Below are 19,479 nucleotides of genomic sequence, written 5' to 3'. Positions count from 1 at the left end.
AGTCCTAATAAACAGAGCCCTAAACATGGAAGAGAGATCAGCAGGAAAGAAAAGTGATCTTGGTGGAAGGAAGAAATCAGCAAAAAATCAGCTCTGGTCAGACATCACCTGGAGTACTGTGTCCAGTTCTGGGCACCACAGTTCAAGAAGGATACTGACAAGCTGGAACGTGTCCAGAAGATGGCAACCAAAATGGTCAAAGGCCTGGAAACGATGCCTTATGAGGAACGGCTTAGGGAGCTGGGTATGTTTAGCCTGGAGAAGAGAAGCTTAAGGGGTGATATGATAGCCATGTTCAAATATATAAAAGGATGTCATATGGAGGAGGGAGAAATATTGTTTTCTGCTGCTCCAGAGAAGCGGACACGGAGCAATGGATTCAAACTTCAAGAAAGAAGATTCCACCTAAACATTAGGAAGAACTTCCTGACAGTAAGAGCTGTTCGGCAGTGGAATTTGCTACCAAGGAGTGTGGTGGAGTCTCCTTCTTTGGAGGTCTTTAAGCAGAGGCTTGACAGGCATATGTCAAGAATGCTTTGATGGTGTTTCCTGCTTGGCAGGGGGTTGGACTGGATGGCCCTTGTGGTCTCTTCCAACTCTATGATTCTATGATTCTAAGAATTTGGGAGGTTAAAAACACCTGATCTCACCTGCCGATCTTTCCTCTTATGTTAGCAAATGCAAGGCTGAGATGGGAATCCTGAATACAAATTTGAACTCACAGATGAGCCCAATAGCTCAGGTTCTGGCTAGTATCAGGGCAATGAGCAGATTAGTATGGATAAACTGAAAACATCAGAGGCTCACGATATTGTTCCAACCCCAGGCCTCCCTGTTGCTTCTTTGCCACATGTTTTACCTTTAGCCCACCTCGGAAATAGCGAAATGAAGTGGTCTGTGGAAAACAGGTAGATCACTTTATCAGCAATAATTCCAAATGCAAATCCAAGTGACCATCTGTTGCTGTATCCAAGGATATCAAAGGGTCTGTGAAGTAGGAAAAGAAGAAAGGAAATAATTCTGCAACTGGGAAGCCATTACAAAGCTGAAAGCTTATGTGCTGCAGCTCCCACTTTCAAAGAGTCATAAAACTTAGGTGTAAAATCAACCAGGAGCTACTTCAGCTTGGAGAAAAATAAAAACAGTGACTGTTCAGTTAACTATCTTGTGACAGTTTGGTTGGTCCCAATACATAAAAGCAGGGGTCAGCAAACTTTTTCAGCAGGGGGCCGGTCCACCGTCCCTCAGACCTTGTGGGGGGCCGGACTATATTTTGAAAAAAATAATAATGAATGAATTCCTATGCCCCACAAATAACCCAGAGATGCATTTTAAATAAAAGGACACATTCTACTCATGTAAAAACATCAGGCAGGCCCCACAAATAACCCAGAGATGCATTTTAAATAAAAGGACACATTCTACTTATGTAAAAACATGCTGATTCCCGGACCATCCACGGGCCGGATTGAGAAGGCGATTGGGCCACATCCGGCCCCCGGGCCTTAGTTTGGGGACCCCTGCATAAAAGTATTGCCTGATTTGGAGAGAGTTTTAAATGTATGTTCTGGTTGTGACCTATGAAAAGCTTCATCTAATAATGATTATTATTATTATTATTATTATTATTATTATTATTATTATTATATTTATACCCCGCCCTCCCCAGTCGAAACCGGGCTCAGAGCGGCTGACACCAGTAAAATTACGTATATTCTGGCGTATAAGACGACTGGGCATATAAGACGACCCCCGACTTTTCCAGTTAAAATATAGAGTTTGGGATATACTCGCCGTATCAGAAATACGACCTGGTGCATAAGACGACCCCCGACTTTTGAGAAGATTTTCCTGGGTTAAAAAGTAGTCTTATACGCAGGAATATACAGTAGTTAAAATACAGGTTAAAATACAATCTATATATACCGTATAAAAATGCAGAAGGAGTATGTTTGTACGAACGAACCTTTCTCCACAACCGCTTACCTGATCGCCCTTAAATTTGCCCACAACATTGGGTGTGCATGTAGGAGTGTCCCTATCCACTTACATTATCCATTATGACACACCTAGGACTGGTAGAAACCTGGATTTGTGTATTAAAAAATTGCCCCCTCCAGTGGACATCCAACAAACAACATCCAACAGTCTGCCAAAATCCCGCCCACTCTCCATCCACCCCCACCACCCAGGACATAAGGGACCCAGGACATAGCTGCCAAGTACCCCATATTCCCTGGGAAACCCCCGTTTTTCCTTACAATTTCCCGGCGGTCTCCTGTTTGAGCTCCTCTCCCATAAATGTCCCTTAAATCCGCTCCTGCCGGCAGCCATTTTTCTGGTGCCGGTTTGCCCATCTATGGGCACCAGAAAATGGCCGCCGCTGGTGCCGGAAATAGCTTCTGCGCATGCCGCATGGCCACCCCCAAGATGGCCGCCGGACAACTTCCAGTGCCGCTGCAGCTGCTGATCCCTTATTTTTCTGTGGGAGACTTGGCAGGTATGACCCAGGAGCGGGTCAACCTGGGGACACTCGCGGGGATTAGCCACTGCAACGTGTGGCAGGGCCAGCTAGTTTACAATTAAAATTTTGAATGCAGCCTCATTTTTAAAAAGGCCCAAGTCAAAAACCATAAGGGAGGGAGCATAGGGGTCAGACTGAGTCCAGGCCAAAGGCCAGGCGAAACAGCTCCGTCTTGCAGGCCCTGTGGAAAGATGTCAAATCCCGCAGGGCCCTAGTCTCCTGTGAGAGAGCATTCCACCAAGTTGGGGCCAATACTGAAAAGGCCCTGGCCCTAGTTGAGCACAATCTAACCACCTTATGGCTTGGGATCTCCAACATGTTGTTATTTGTGGACCTTAAGGTCCTCCGCGGGGCATACCAGGAGAGTACCAACATAGAAGATCTTCCTTGCCTGATACAACAGGAGGAGCCTGCTCTGTTATGGTGGGAAGGGCAGTAACTTATCCTCTTTTTTATCCCAGATGAAAATACTTGAATTTATGCCTCCTGCAAGACAGATTCAGAAAGGCGGCCTGCTTTTATGAAGGAAGGGCATTTGTTGTACTGACGTAATTGTCTTTTTAGAAGACACATATAACCACAGGAGGAAAGTTATTCTTCTACTTACGCCAGAATCCCACAGTGTCCATGTAGAGGAATTTTGTCATCTATACAACATCTTTTTAATCTTCTTTCAAGACAGGACAGCACTATAATGATGAAGACCTGCCGATGCAGAAGAAAAGTCATGAGGGAGTGAAGGGTTAGGGTTAGGGTTAGGGTTAGGGTTAGGGTTAGGGTTAGGGTCGCAGTCGCAGTCGCGGGGGCCATTTTGGAGCACCATCGCTACCCTTACAGAGAGAAGCTCCGTGTCGGAGGCGGAGAGCGCTGGATTTTTCCAAAGAAGAATTTGGGAAATTGAGAGACCGTGAGTAAAAATGATTCAAAGACTTAAAATTGGATTTGAAATTTGGAACGGGGGTGAGATTTAAAGAACGGAAGCCTATCTCCCCCCTACTGATTTAAAGAGGAAGCAGCTTAAGGAGGAATCCCAGTGCCGGGGGTTAAGAACTTTACTGTTTGAATATTTCCAAGGACTGACCAAAGATTCTCCTCCTGAGGCAGGGTAAGAGGGGAGAACTGTTTTAGACAATAAGAATCCCTGCAAATATGTTCAATTGAAGAAGAGATCCCCTCTGTGCCCTGAAATTCGGCACCCCGAACAGAACAGCGAGTGGAATATAATGGGGTGAGTGAAAGGAAGGAATTGACATTTAAAAACTTTTGGTTCAATATTTGATGGCTGAGTGCAGCCTGTTGGAAATAATTAAAAAGCTGAGGTTATAATTCATGGAATATATTGCATCCCGTTTGGACTATGTGGAAGAATTGCAACTTGTAACCACTTCCTGTTTTCCAAGCCTTGCTCTGCCCTTGAAAAGCTAGAAAAATGTCAACAAAAGATTACACACCTGGCTTCCAGGAGAAAGTTTTGAGACTCTTGTGGGAAATGACAATCAATATGTATAAGACTCAACAACAATTGGAAGGAATAAACCAAGATCTACAGGAAGACGAAATACTTCAAGAAATGGTGCAAGAGGATAAAAAGACAGATAAATTGATTTACAATATAACTGAAGTAAATGAGGATGAAATACAGGACTTGCCAATGAACAAAGACTTAGCTGAGAGTGGGAATACCCCTCCTCAGGAGGGGAACAAGCAAGAATTTTTGAAGAGACAGAAAACCCACAAGAAAAGCATCATGCAAAGAAGAAGGGACTTATGGGGGGGGACAGAGAAGTTTGGACTGTAAAATTTGTCAGGAAGGGGGTGGGATGAAGGAGGAATATTTGTTGTTTAATAGGATGGATAAAAAAAGGACTGAAAACTGGATCACAGACTTTGGTACCTGCTGGACTGGAAGGCGAGGGCCGGGATCAGGGGACAGAGAGGAAAGAATTGAGGTTAAAGACAAAATTTAGAATTGGGAATGTAAAAAGGTTTTAAAAATATGGGAGTTTTTGGGAAAAATTGGGGCATGGGAAGAAAAGGAAGGTTGATAAGTCAGAAATAAGATTTAGGAGTTATTTAGAAGTATCAAAAAAGAGAATTCGGTAAGATGAATGATTGAAGGGACGGTTGGGGGTTCTAAACCTCTTGTCGGCCCTCTGCGTGCGGGGAGCTCTTGGTGGCAGGGGGGGCTCCTGGGGTGGGGGGGCGGGGAGGGAGGGAAGTCCCAATTGGAAAAAGAACCATCGCCTCTCTCTTTCTTTCCTCTGGGATTCTCTGTGGCAGAGGGAGTGCTGGGGGAGAGGGGAGAGAGGGAATGGGAAAAGATGTTAGGGGAAAAAATAATAGAAATAAGGATACTATTGATGTAAGATTGGGGAGTTTGGAAAATAGAATGGGGAATATGATAAGAAAACTGCTAAAATGGTGTTAAAAATGAAAATCAGAAAAGGGGGAGGTAGGGGAAGCCCATAATAATACAATGATTTTAAAGAAAAGAAAGGAATAATTATTAATTGTGGGTTTTTTTGTTCTTTTTTCTCTTTTTTCTTTTTAATTATTTTTGTTTCTTTTTTGATGTTTTTCATTTGGGGGGCGGGGTGATTTTTGATAAAGTTTAGATAAATAGTTGGGTGGACACCCACTTGTTCTCTTCTTATTTCCCTAGCACCCCTCGGTGGCATGGGGGGTTTCTGGGGAGAGGAGAGGGGGGTGGGGACAAGCCCAATTATAAAATGCACCACCTTCGACTGTGCACTGTCCATGGGAATACCTTGTGGCAGGAGGGATCTCATGGAGGGTGGGTTAGAAGAAGGGAGAAAATATGTTACCTATTGTATATGTTTTTTTGTTTTGTTTTTTTGTTCTGCTAATACGCAAAATCAATAAAAATTATTGGGGGGGGAGAATGCATTGATGGTGTTTCCTGCTTGGCAGGGGGTTGGACTGGATGGCCCTTGTGGTCTCTTCCAACTCTATGATTCTATGATTCTAACTGCTAATTCCCCAAATTATCCTTTTAATGAATAGTCCTGTAAGAAGTATTCAGCAGACCTGATACCAGAGTTTATTATATATATATATATATATATAATATGAGATCAGTATTCCATTTTGTGCATTATTCAGTATTATACACAGCCACTCTCCTCCCTACCTAATGCCAGCCTCAGTATCTGAGGAAGGAGAGTAGCTCTGCATTTCATCAGTCATAGCTCAAGAAAGTACGATAACTAGCCTACTTACTGCTGGAGGAAGAGATATATGTACAAATGTCTCCATTTCTATTGACTCCTCACAGGTGAAATTTGAGGTGTTGTTCTCATTTAGGAAGTCTGTTTCCCTGTACAAGAAACACAATCGTAAATAGCAGATATGTTAGATCATATACAGAGTTCAGCATCTTAAGCCTTACTTGCAAAAGTCTGGTCTTCTATATGCTGGGAATGTCTACAGCCCTATCCCTCAAAGTTTGATAGCCAAGATACATTTAAAATAAATAAATAAATAAACTGGAAGCATGTCAATGCTTACAGTCAAAAGCATTTAATTTGGGGGATGCATATGAATAAAAATTTCTCACCTTCTGAGTACCGCTCCCGACCCACCCCCGGCTATGCTCCTACATGTATCCCTGTTCTAGATCTGCCTCCTACATGAGTCACTGTTCTAGATATGCCCATATCAGCTCAAACAGAAATATGGAGGGCACCATCCTCTGAGGGGTGGGGGATTCTAATGCTTATCTGCACGAGGACAGAAGTGACATGTTTAAACCACGCAAAGATGAGTCAGAATATTCTGACCACAGCAGAGGTGGAAGCAAAGCAGTGGGCATTCTCTTCTGAATTTGTTTCCCACAGCAGACACTTAGTTCCCTTGTAGCATGCTAGCATTGGCATGTGTTGGGAATTACTTCTCTGGAGCAGAGGTGGCTGGCTCGGGCCCTCCCAGTTGTGTCCAATCAGCCCTTCAGACACACAACTGCGACACACCCACCCTCCACCACTCCATTAGGCAAACAAGTGAGGAAGATTGCCATTGCCTTCCAGAGTGCTCAGCGTACATTGCAGCACTCGGGAACCATCAGAAGCGGGTCGTGAGAGCTTCCACATACGCCGCCTTCCAAAGATCCCTGGAGCAACTTAAAATACTTCCCTTGCCTTTCCCATTAGGAAAAATGAGGGTCAGGGAAGCTGGCTTAATCAGGAGCCACCACCTCAAGGACCCTGGAGCACCCTGAAGCAGCCGTTCCCAAAGGCACTGCCCCCTCTTTGCCATAGCTCAACTGTTTCTCAATTGGCTGCAAGTGGGTGGTTTTCCCAACTGACTCATTAATCAGGAGCAGGATCGTTGAGCAGTGGCAAAGAGGGAACTGCTCCTCCAGGCCCCTGCTCAGGTGTGTGTTCCTCCAGCGTCGAAGCAAGGATTCTGCAACATCAACTTTGTTGGACTGGTCATGTTGCTCAGATGCCTGACTATCGTCTTCCAAAGCAACTAACCTATTCCAAACTTTAAAAATGGAAAGTGTCATGCTGGTGGTCAACAAAAGAGGTTTAAAGACTCTCTCAAGGGAAATCTTAAAAAATGTAGTTGTTGTTTAGTCGTTTAGTCATGTCCGACTCTTCGTGACCCCATGGACCAGAGCACGCCAGGCACCCCTGTCTTCCACTGCCTCCCACAGTTTGGTCAAACTCATGTTCGTAGCTTCGAGAACACTGTCCAACCATCTCGTCCTCAGTCGTCCCCTTCTCCTAGTGCCCTCCATCTTTCCCAACATCAGGGAAACACCAAAAATTGGGAAACACTTGCCTGTGAGCGCTCCAATTGGAGAACAGCCTTTACCAAAGGTGTCGTGGGCTTTGAAGACGCTCCAACTCAGGACAAAAGGGAGAACATGCTAAGAGGAAGGCACACTTGGCAAACCCTCACCTGTGAACAACACCCACCCAGAAACCTACGTCCCCACTGTGGAAGGACGTGTGAATCCAAAATTGGCCTCCACAGTCACTTACAGACTCATATTAAAATTACGTTCATGGAAGACAATCTTACTCGGCTACGAGTGATCACCAAAGAAGAAGTGTGTGTCTTTTTCTTCCTCTGAGTCACATGGCCTGCTAAAGATGCTCTAGTAGTGGGGAGCCACTGAGAAGAAATGACTGGTTCCTGCTTGTCATAGTCAAGACCTTCAGGCCTGGTGGTAGATGTTGTCTCTGCTGCTCCTCCCTATGGGGTTAAGAGCCAGCAACTGCTCTTCATCCTACAAGGTGGACTCATAAGCCGCCGACTGCTAAAATTACCAACATGCGTAAGTAATGCGGCTATTTGCTTAGAAATGAAGATCCCCTCAGTGGAGTTAGTTTTATGGAGGCGAGTTTTGATTTATTGGATATCACTATGGCATAAACTCCCGAACCACTATCTCATTCAATGCATGTGGCGGGATGACTTCACAAATTTGTGGTCAGGAAAAATCCATGCCAAATTGCTGTCCTATGAGATCTCGCCCACTGAATTGCTCAAACTGGATCTAAATGCGGCAAAAAGGTGTATAAATCAAAGGCTGGATGATGCGGAGCTATACCAAAATTTCTTAGCTGGTGGTGGAGTCTGCTCGCCGTTAAATTTCGGCATAACCCCTGTTTACCGTGCTCCGTCCTATTTAACATCGCTTACGGCCGCGTCTCACCGATATGCCTTCATTAAAGCTAGGTTCAATGTTTTTCCAACAAACGTGCTGAGACATAGATTTACTAAGGGCCAAGTCTCTTCAATGTGTGCTTGTGAAATTAAAGCATCTGAATCTCTACATCATGTTATGTTTATCTGCCCTATGTACAGTTTGGCTCGTGCTAGTATACTAAACTCCATAATCCAGCCTATGGCTGACAAACCAGTTGACCTACAGCTTGCCTGGGTTCTTCAAGATGTGGATCCTTATATTACTCTACAGGTTGCTAAATTCCTAACAGCCGTCCTCTCGTACAAGAGACGGAATGGAATGTTAGCAGATTATTTATAGTTATAAGAATTTTCTATAATGACATCAGATATTGATTTTAGCGTAGTGCCTAAAAAATTTTAATCATAATCTTAAACTTTTCTTTTTTAATTGTTAATATTTGTCCTTGTGAGCTGTGAATTGTGTTATATTATTCGTGGCTTGAACGAGTCCGCTGTTTTATTTGATTTATTTTGCTGTGTTGTGTTTTATGATGGGCGTAAAGCCGAATAAACATTCTGACGGACTCATAAGCACCCAACCTGGACTCCCATGGCCATGACCCAGGAAATGCCTACTCCTGACATCTTCCAGACCATGATGAATGTTGACAATTCAGCCAGGACATTAAAAATGAGGTTATATGCAAGCAAGGGCAGGGCTTGTGTACTTTGCATAGACACGTAGAAGACATGCCAGTATTCACGGACTTGTCATGTCAGTGACATGAAATGATAGCTGCTGAAATTCCCTGTGTCTCATAGCTGGATCGAATAACCTCAGCTCCACGTAGAAACCCTTTTGCAGAAAAGGAAACACCAAGAGAGAGACAGCTGGCAGATTCAGTGTCCTTGGAAAGCATTCCTGACCCGCCCCCCCCCCCTTTGCCTAAGCCTAGACAGGCTTTGAGAGTGATAGAACAGAGAGCTCAGCAGAAACAAGTTCAGATTACCCGATGAAGGAGTGACGTAGATTAATGGGGATGGAGGGAGTGAGCCTTTATGGGGAGAAATGCCATTTCTAGAGAGATATGCATTCTTTTGTCTCTCACTGTGATTATTAAAGAAACTAACTGGTAAGAATGCTCCTTTCATTTGATCTACTTAATTACTGCCACCGAGGGAGGGATCCAGTTCCCGAAAGCCTGACATCTCCTCTAGACATGATGTTCCTCCCATTGATCAATGTCCTTCTTAAAATGTGCCTCCCAGGTGCCGTACTACAGAGTGCACACAGCTTCTAAAGCAGCCAGACTGCATTAACATTATTAGCACACTGTTGGCTCATGTTCAGCTTGTGATTCATCATTTTATATCTGCTGCTGCCAAGCCCTATTTCCCGGATTTTAGACTTATGCTTGTGCTTTTGATTGTGTGTGTGTGTGTGTGTGTGTGTGTGTGTGTGTGTGTGTGTGTGTGTGGAAATCCAAGACTTTGCTTTTATCTGTGTTGAATTCCACCTTGTTCTGTTTTGGCTTAGTGCTCCAGCCTTCCTAGGAAATGCTGATTCTAGAACTCTATATGCACAGAAGTGGAAAGAAAAGACGATTCCAACGAAGGAGGAATGGCTTTTAAAAGCTATGGACTATGCAAAGTTGACAGCAATGTTAAGAGATCAAAATGAATGGAGACCCTTTCTGGACCATTTGGAAAAGCACTACAAATGAAATCGCAGACAGGATTCGAGATAGGAGCAGCAGAAGAAAAATGATAAAGTAATTGTATTCGAGGGATTTTTATAATAGACAAGAATTTTATAAATAATGCAGTAGAAAATAGTTTGAATTTAAAAACTGTGGAGGTGGGAGTGGAAAGTCAATATATGAAATAATGTAACTATTTAATTTGAAGTTCGTTTGTAAAAATCCAGAAGTGTGTGTGTGTGTGTGTGTGTGTGTGTGTGTGTGTGTGTTGATTGATAACTGGTATGTCTTGTCCCTCCCACCACTGTGTTATCTGCAAATCTGATAAGCTTGCCCTCTACAGTGGTACCTCTGGTTAAGAACTTAATTCGTTCCGGAGGTCCGTTCTTAACCTGAAACTGTTCTTAACCTGAAGCACCACTTTAGCTAATGGGGCTTCCTGCTGCCACTGCACCGCCGAAGCACAATTTCTGTTCTCACCCTGAAGCAAAGTTCTTAACTTGAGGTACTATTTCTGGGTTAGCAGAGTCTGTAACCTGAAGTGTTTGTAACCTGAAGCGTTTGTAACCCGAGGTACCACTGTATTTCCTGCAAAAATGATAACAAACGGAGGTTGTAAGTCTCCAGGCTGATGCAAAACCATTGATGACCCCTCATTGGGTACAGTTGTTCAACTAGTTGTGGATCCACCTAAGGTAATAAAGGTAAAAGGTAAAGAACCCCTGGACAGTTAAGTCCAGTCAAAGGCGACTATGGGGTTGCAGCGCTCATCTCGCTTTCAGGCCAAGGGAGCCGGCGTTTGTCCACAGACAGCTTTCCAGGTCATGTGGTCAGCACGGAAATGCTGTTTACCTTCCTGCTGCAGCAGTACCTATTTATCTACTTGCACTTGCACGAACTGCTAGGTTGTCAGGAGCTGGGACAAAGCAGTGGGAGCTCACCCCATCGTGGGAATTCAAACCACCGACCTTCTGCTCAGCAAGCCCAAGAGGCTCAGTGGTTTAGACCACAGCGCCACACACTAAAAGCTTTCTCTTTTTTTATCCACCTAACAGTCACATTGACCAGCCTGCATTTTACCATGTTGTCAACAAGGATATCATGGTAGATTTCATCGAGTGCTTTGCTGAAATTTGATGCCTTATTTCAGCAATGCCCAACCAGTCGACCACGATCAACAGGTATATCGCCAGGGTGCTTCCAATCGATTGTGGGAGTGAAAAAAGTGATCACCCTGTTGTTCCTGAGAGATCGCGCCCTCCCCGCCCCCAGCTCTATGTCCCATTGCTGCCTCCGGCACTACTTGTTAAGGTTGAATTCCCAGGATTGGCGTCAGAGTTTGGGAAAGGTGGGTAGTTAGCGTTCTGATGTGATTGTTTTTATGCAATCATTCCCCCAAAATGCTGATCAAGTCTCTCCCCCACCCTTAAAAATGCTCAAAAACTGTTGCAAGCCGTTCCTAAGAAAAGCTCAACAACTCTAGGAGTAGATCGCAGTCGCTAGAGAGTTGGACGCGGCTACCTTATTTGCTAACCCTGGGTGGTGGTAACTAATAATCACCACTCATGCCAACCCACTGTGTACAAGCAAACACTAGCTTAGAAAATGTTGTCCTGTGTGTTTTTTTGCACCTTCCTCCTGGCTTGGCTTCCTTTATTTTCAGATTTGAACTCTCTCGGCTCTTAGTGTCTCAGTCAATATCAGACAGGACAGACTGCAAAAACAAGTGGACTCAGCTGTTCATCCTCCTGGCGTCCTGCCCATTTGAAATCAAATAAGAACTCTTTGAAATCCAGGGCTGGGGATTATATAAATCTACGTTAAAAATATATCTAAAACAAACTCCATTGTTGCAGTGTTGTTATTCCATGTCGGAGTGTCTCTATGGGGACCAACACGGATGTCCTCAAAAAATATCAGGCAGTGCCTCATATGCTTCTAGGCCAGTGGTTCACAATGTGGGAAGTACTGAGCCCTGGGGGGCAGTGGGATTACCTAGTGGGGGTGCTTAGAGGCAGTGGGGCAGTGAGGTGCTGGAGACATAGGTAAGTGAGTGAAAAGCTGGCATCACCAGATCAAGTTCATCAGTTTTCATAAATAATAGAATTGTAGAGTTGGGAGGGACCAAGAGGGTCATCTAGTCCAACCCCCTGCAATGCAGGAGTCTTTTGCCTGGTGCTGGGACTCGAGCCCACGACGCTGAGATTGGAAGTCTCATTGTTGACTGATAGTTTTCATGGGATTTTGAATGAACGTGCAATTAATTGCTGCTGTTTTGAATTTTATCTCTCTTCCTTGGCGGGTCATGTTCTGAGCAATGCTTATTATGGGATAGAGGGCAGTGGGGATGAGTTTTTGGAACCAAGAAGATGGGGAACCAAGGAGATGAGTGGGCTATTTTGGTGCTTACTTCAGGGACATGGAGGGTGAAACCCGAGCTGATATTTGGTCCTGCGCAGTGGCTTTTCCTGCCAGGTAGCTGCTGTAGCAGGAGGCGACTGGAGACAGATGGAAGAAGTCTGCCAAATGAGGAAGTCTACACGACTGGCATGACCCCAGTCAGAACGGATTTTTCTTCCTCTTCCCGCTATTGTTAATGGGAGGAAATCTCTCACTGGCACTGCGCTGTGTTGCGGTAAGCAAAACCCACCAGGAACTGTAATCAATCCAGAAATGGCATCAGACATTCACTACTGTCATTGTATGCAATATAAAAACTCACAACTTTGGGCAGCAACCCAATGCACATATTTCGCGCAAAGGGACTTTAATTTGAATTAGTATGAGATCCTTTTGTAGCTAGAAATACTGTTTACAATAGGCAGGCTTAGGCAGTATGTGGACCGAGAACTCCCAGAAGTGCAAGCTGGATTTCGAAGGGGCAGAGGAACCAGAGACCAAATAGCAAACATGTGCTGGATTATGGAGAAAGCTAGAGAGTTCCAGAAAAACGTCTACTTCTGCTTCATTGACTATGCAAAAGCCTTTGACTGTGTCGACCACAGCAAACTATGGCAAGTTCTTAAAGAAATGGGAGTGCCTGATCACCTCATCTGTCTCCTGAGAAATCTCTATGTGGGACAAGAAGCTACAGTTAGGACTGGATATGGAACAACTGATTGGTTCAAAATTGGGAAAATATGTTCTGAAGCTCAACATCAAAAAAAACCAAGATCATGGCCACTGGTCCTATCACCTCCTGGCAAATAGAAGGGGAAGAAATGGAGGCAGTGAGAGATTTTACTTTCTTGGGTTCCATGATCACTGCAGATGGTAACAGCAGTCACGAAATTAAAAGACGCTTGCTTCTTGGGAGAAAAGCAATGACAAACCTAGACAGCATCTTAAAAAGCAGAGACATCACCTTGCCGACAAAGGTCCGTATAGTTAAAGCTATGGTTTTCCCAGTAGTGATGTATGGAAGTGAGAGCTGGACCGTAAAGAAGGCTGATCGCCGAAGAATTGATGCTTTTGAATTATGGTGCTGGAGGAGACTCTTGAGAGTCCCATGGACTGCAAGAAGATCAAACCTATCCATTCTTAAGGAAATCAGCCCTGAGTGCTCACTGGAAGGACAGATCATGAAGCTGAGGCTCCAATACTTTGGCCACCTCATGAGAAGAGAAGACTCCCTGGAAAAGACCCTGATGCTGGGAAAGATTGATGGCACAAGGGGAAGGGGACGACAGAGGACGAGATGGTTGGACAGTGTTCTCGAAGCTACGAACATGAGTTTGACCAAACTGCGGGAGGCAGTGCAAGACAGGAGTGCCTGGCGTCCATGGGGTCACAAAGAGTCGGACACGACTAAACGGCTAAACAACAACAATAGGCGGGAACCAGGCTGGTTTTCTCAACTCATTTTCTTAAAACAACATGCAGGGGAGCTTCTCCCACCATCGCTCGCTTTTTGTTCTATTTTGCAAATTGCAGCACAATGGAGAACCGTAACAAAACACAGAGTTTCAGATCTCTAATGTATAATTGTTAAAATGCATGACTGGAAACAATTGGCGAGCATCAAAATCAAATAAGCCAAAAGTAAAAACAACTATCTAATATAGGCTCTTCCCAAATCCAGCAGGGGGGGGGGGAGGTTGTGAATTCTCAAGAGTTATGAAAGTTAGGAACGAAAAACCATACCGTGTCTAAATTGATTAAAGATCTATTTTGGCTGCTCACTTTCCACGTGCATGGATTTTTACATGAAACTGAGACGTCAAACTTGCTTATGCCAATTTGCAATAAAAGAAAAACACAGGACCTTTTGCTGCCTGCAGCCAAGAGGAAACTAATGAGATTTCCAAGGCGGAGTTTGGAGGCAGGGAAGAGCAAAAGGGGCTGCTTATGGGATGATCTGGTTACATACTTTTGAAATATGATCAAAGTTAGAGGCACGGGGCAAAACCACCACATGTGGAGGTAGGGTCCTCATTCTGAGCATCCCTTCCAGCACTCAGGTGATAAAAAGGGTAAAGGGACCCCTGACCATTAGGTCCAGTCGTGACCGACTCTGGGGTTGCGCGCTCATCTCGCATTATTGGCCGAGGGAGCCGGCGTATAGCTTCCAGGTCATGTGGCCAGCATGACAAAGCCGCTTCTGGCAAACCAGAGCAGCACATGGAAACGCCGTTTACCTTCCCGCTGTAGCAGTTCCTATTTATCTACTTGCATTTTGACGTGCTTTCGAACTGCTAGGTTGGCAGGAGCTGGGACCAAGCAACGGGAGCTCACCCCGTCACAGGGATTCGAACCGCCGACCTTCTGATCAGCAAGCCCTAGGCTCAGTGGTTTAACCACAACGCCACCTGGGTCCCATGGGTTAATCCATCTTAATTTTACTGGAATGAGGTGCTAGTGGTAAATTAGTTTAAGACAGGCTTTGCTCACTGAGGCTGAGATTCTCTTGTTGTGCTGCAGCGGTCCGAGGGGATCCCTAGGCTGAATCAGAAAAGCTTTCTCCCAGACCTGTCGGGGGGGGGGGGAAGACTCTGCAGACCTGGGAAATCACATTTCACATTCAACAGGATTTGATGCAGTTGTGAGACCAGCCCCTTCCTGCAGGTACGGACTGTATCTCTGGCACTCATTTTCTAAGGCTGTTGATTGGCTAGGGAAGCCCACCGCATAGAAGCTATTTGCTTTAAAAAAAACACACCTATAGGTCTGCAACACTGTTAGTTGATAAAGTGACTTTTCTTCTTTAAGTTCTCTTTGTTCTTAACCTGTCTCAAGGTTGCCATCTGAACTAGCCAGATGTTTAACTGAGAATCAGTCACAGTCCATCCTTTGGAAAATAAGACTTTAGAGCCATCCTGGCCAAACTCCACTGATTGCCAATTAGTTTCTGGGCCCAATTCAAAGTGCGGGTTTTGACCTATGAAGCCTTAAATGGCCTCAGAACCACAATACCTCAAGGACCGCCTCTCTCCATATGAACCAACTCAGACTCTACAATAATCATCTGAGGCCCTTCTTCATGTGTCTCCTCCATGAGAGGTCCATAGGGTGGAAACACGAGAACGGGCCTTTTTTGCAGTGGCTCCCTATTTGTGGAATGCTCTCCCCAGGTTGGTTCATCTAGTGCCTTCATGATTACGGCCTTGGCCCAGGGTGCCTGAAGGAGCGTCCCCAGGCCCATCGTCCAGCCTGGACACTGAGGTCCAGCTCCGAGGGCCTTCTGGCAGCTCCCTCTCTGCAAGAAGTGAGGTTATAGGGAATCAGACAGAGAGTCTTCTCAGTAGTGGCACCCGCCCTGTGGAATGCCCTCCCGTCAGATATCAAGGAAATAAACAAGCACCTGACTTTTAGAAGACATCTGTGGGCAACCCTGCTTAGGGAAGTTTTTAACATTTGATTGCATTTTTAATATTCTGTTGGGAGTCACCCAGAGTGGCTGCGGAAACCCAGGCAGATGGGCGGAGTATAAATAAATAAATAGGCACCAGGGAAAAAAATTACTCTTAAAAAAAAATCCTTTGGCTGATCAACGGTCTATGCCCCTTTAAATGTGCTTGTGAGAGAGGAGGCTATTGGTTTGTTCTTGTTTATATTATGTACTTTGTGGTGTGAACTGCCCTGAGATCTTCAGATGAAGGGCAGTATACAAATTTAACTAATAATAATAATAACATTAAAATAGTGATGGTTCCCAAAGAACAACAAATCATGGCAGAAAGTTAAATGTATTTATTTTTAGCTCCAAACAGTTGCGGATAAAAAAAGGATAGATTGTCTAAATTAACACAGGATGCGGGGGGAGGGCGACCCAACCAGATGTTACTTAGAAGTTTGCCAGTTGCAACATATGGTTGAATTTATAAATGAAAATGCTGACAAACAGGTACTATTGATTCTTCAACATCAACTTCGTTGGACTGGTCATGTTGTTCTGATGTATTGTCTTCCAAAGCAACTACTCTATTACGAACTTTTAAAAAAGGAAAGCGCCATGCTGGTGGTCAACAAAAGAGGTTTAAAGACTTTCTCAAGGTAAATCTTTTAAAATGTAGTATAAACACTGACAATTGGGGAACCCTGACCTGCGAGTGCTCCAGTTGGAGAACAGCCTTCACCAAAGGTGTCATGGGCTTTGAAGATGCTCAAACTCAGGATGAAAAGGAGAAACATGCTAAGAGGAAGGCACGCTTGGCAAACCCTCACCGTGATCAACACCCGCCCGGAAACCTATGTACCCACTGTGGAAGGACGTGTGGATCCAGAATTGGCCTCCAAGGTCACTTAAGGACTCACTGTGAAGACCGTGTTCATGGAAGACAATCTTACTCGGCTACGAGTGATTGAAGAAGAAGATTAGAACAAAACATAATGGACTCAACCCACTATCACTGTGACCTTCTTTAAAACATAATTTTCATTCACTGGACAGAATCGAAAACAGATTAACATCATATTTCTCCTGCCTTAAGTTTGAGGGAAAAGTTATGATTTAGAAATTGCTAAAGATGATATACAATGAAGCTCAGTAAGCGGGGATTTGAGGAAGTCACCCTAAAATGTTTAAGAAAAGAGATTTGAAAGTGAGAAATTTTTGTATTTCTTTTTATGTGGTTTTGCTAGTCTTTTATTGTATTGTTATGTAATGTTTTTATTTGTTTGTTTTGTGTTATTATAAAATGAATAAAAAAATTAAAGGAAAAAAGAGCTAAAAATCTTAGCCCCATGAGTTTCCATGCTCCTCTCATGCTTATTTCTGCCTCTCCTTCCTCTTGATTCTTCTGTGTTCAACTTCAGACTGAAAATTCTTGGCAGTATAGAACAGGGGACCCTTGTCCTTTCCTTTAGAAAGCACTCATTGACTGGTGCAATTACAGAAGTACGGTAACTACACAGAATTAGGCTGTTAAGATGTTCCCATTCTGGCCAAATGACAAAAGTTCCTTACCTAAAGATCTCCCTTTCCCCTACCGCTTCCCTATATATCCCCGTGTCCAACAGAAGAAGCATGAGAGAGAAATATATTTTCCATACATCTCCATATATGTGTGCACGTTTCTATAAATAGATTTCGTTTGGGAAAGAAAAGCAGTTGAGGAGGGCGATGTCAATTGCAAACACAGCTAGCAGGGGAGAACCTGGGCTCATTTCCGCCTGGGTCAAAAACCCAGTTTGGCAAAAACAGCAACAACAAACAACAACAACCACAACCACGGGCATTTGGGTACACACAAAGGCTGGGAGCCTCAATGGTGCCCCTCCGGAGGCTTCACCGGGGCAAAAAACCTGACCCGCCCCGGCTCTGAGAAAAGCGTGAACGCTCTCCATTGCGCCCCATCCTTTGTTATTTCCATCAAAGATTAAGTTTAAAAGAGATTCAAATAAAGCCAAGAATAAAAAACAAAATCCAAACAAGTAACGGGAGGCTTCTCACGGGTTTCACCCCAGCAGCACCAAAAACAGCTTGGCAGCGCCAGCGATGCTTCCTGGGAGTAAACTCTACTGGCCTTAGTGGGGCTTACTTCTGAGTAAGACACGCGCGCCGGTTCGCGGTGGGGTTTGGAAAGCTACACGCAGGGGTGTCAACAAGTTGAATAAATATTGGGAGGGGGCATGTAAACCCCGCCCAGCCGCACAATCGATTACAGGATATACCGGTAGTGAACACTTTGCCTTTGAATGGCAATGCTCATCAACTTTTATGGGGGCGGCGAAGAGCCCCACAACCCCTAGGAGTTGGCTCCTATGGCACACACACCATTTGAATGGCAGTGCCCAGCAACCTGGGCGGGGGGCTCATATATTTTATTGGAGAGGCTGAAAGAAGGACCCCTCGGCCCCTCGGAGTTGGCTCCTATGGCAACACGTGCCTTGCCGTCTTCACGTAGTTTAGCAGCAACACGTGTCTTGCCTTCTTCCCAGAGTTTCGCCTGGCGCGCGTCAGATGTTTACGGCTTCTTGCAAGGTCCTGGCAACGCGAAGAAGCGGCACCGAGAGGCAGCTGGCATCCAGGCCCCACCCTACCCCAGCCCCCTGCCTGGGCAAATGCCCCTGCCCCACAGCTCGACTGCTCGGACTTACCCGGACCCCTCCATGGTTCTGCTTGGAGATCTCCAAACGGGAAGATGGCGGGGAACACAGGCCGCCCCCCTCCCTCAGTTTGGGAGAGAAGAGGGATGGTTTCGCCTAGCCGAGGCGCGCGCAGTCCTGGGTCTGGCGCGCTACTCTCCTCTCGGCTCCTCCCGCTTCATTTCCATTTTTCGCAGGGAGGATCACGTCGGGGCAGCTGGAGGAGGAAGGGCGGGCGGAGGCATATTTGGGGCGAGACACTGCCTTCTCACATGCTCCGGCAGGGCTTGTTGTTTCTAAAGCGCTTCTATGCCCCAGAGGCAGAATCAGGGCGAGGCTCTCCTGGAATAAGTGAGCACAAAGCCCCCTGGAGGCAAGACAATGGTCGGCATCACTCCCATCGTCGGTTTCTTCTCAACCTCAGTTTGCCAGAATTGGAAAAAGATCCCGTAGAAACAGATGTTTTCTAGGGTATGCGCACTGCCCGGTGCCTGCCTATTTTGCGCCCTCGACTAATTGCTTGCACACCACACACCCGCATTGCTAGCAGTCTTTGAGTACAGTACATTTCTCAAATACAAAAGAATATGTTTGGCACACAAATCATTTTGAATGAGCCTGTGAACTGTCTCATCCTCTTAAAAGTTTTGATTTCAAGTACATCAGGACCTCGCTTTGCATGCCTTTTTCCTTTGCAAATTCTCTCTTAGATTCCTCAAGGCCAAGTGCTGTCTCTTGGCATCTTCCATTGATATTGCTGCCAAGCCAACTGGGCTCTTTTGCAATGCTCTTGAGGCTATATTTTTATCAGGTTGAGGTTTGAGAAACTGTGTTCATTCACCACTGGCACTGCGAGTGTGAGAAGGATCCTTAGAGCAACAGAAACATTGGGCACATTAGCCAGGAGTTTTTTGTTGTGGCGGTGTGAAGAGAAGTACCCCTTGTCATGGAATAGATTTTGGAAGTGTTCAAGCTATTGCTATAATTTCACAACACAGATTTTCAGCGTCAGTATATCTTTCTTTCCACTGTGCATCAATTATTTCCCCAAATTCTTGCAGGTGTTAT

The 19,479-nt window shown here is 45.0% G+C and overlaps 1 protein-coding gene across 1 annotated transcript in view; it reads right to left on the bottom strand.

Annotated features, from left to right (window-relative positions):
- The window catches only part of LOC118097923 (stimulated by retinoic acid gene 6 protein-like), a 46,031-nt gene extending 27,308 nt beyond the window's left edge, over window positions 1–18,723 (bottom strand). Inside the window, exons 1-4 of the mRNA XM_060268767.1 lie at window positions 18,424–18,723; window positions 5,765–5,861; window positions 3,132–3,229; window positions 860–987 (exon numbers count right to left, since the gene is read on the bottom strand). Coding sequence (XP_060124750.1) covers window positions 860–987; window positions 3,132–3,229; window positions 5,765–5,861; window positions 18,424–18,437 — 337 coding nt within the window. The 5' untranslated portion in view covers window positions 18,438–18,723. The remainder of the gene's footprint in view (window positions 1–859; window positions 988–3,131; window positions 3,230–5,764; window positions 5,862–18,423) is intronic.
- Between the last annotated feature and the right edge of the window lie 756 nt (window positions 18,724–19,479).

Source organism: Zootoca vivipara, chromosome 16 (genome assembly GCF_963506605.1).
Source record: "Zootoca vivipara chromosome 16, rZooViv1.1, whole genome shotgun sequence".
NCBI lineage: Eukaryota > Metazoa > Chordata > Lepidosauria > Squamata > Lacertidae > Zootoca > Zootoca vivipara.
Note: the sequence above shows the minus strand (reverse complement) of the source record. Positions and strands in the feature narration are given on the sequence as shown.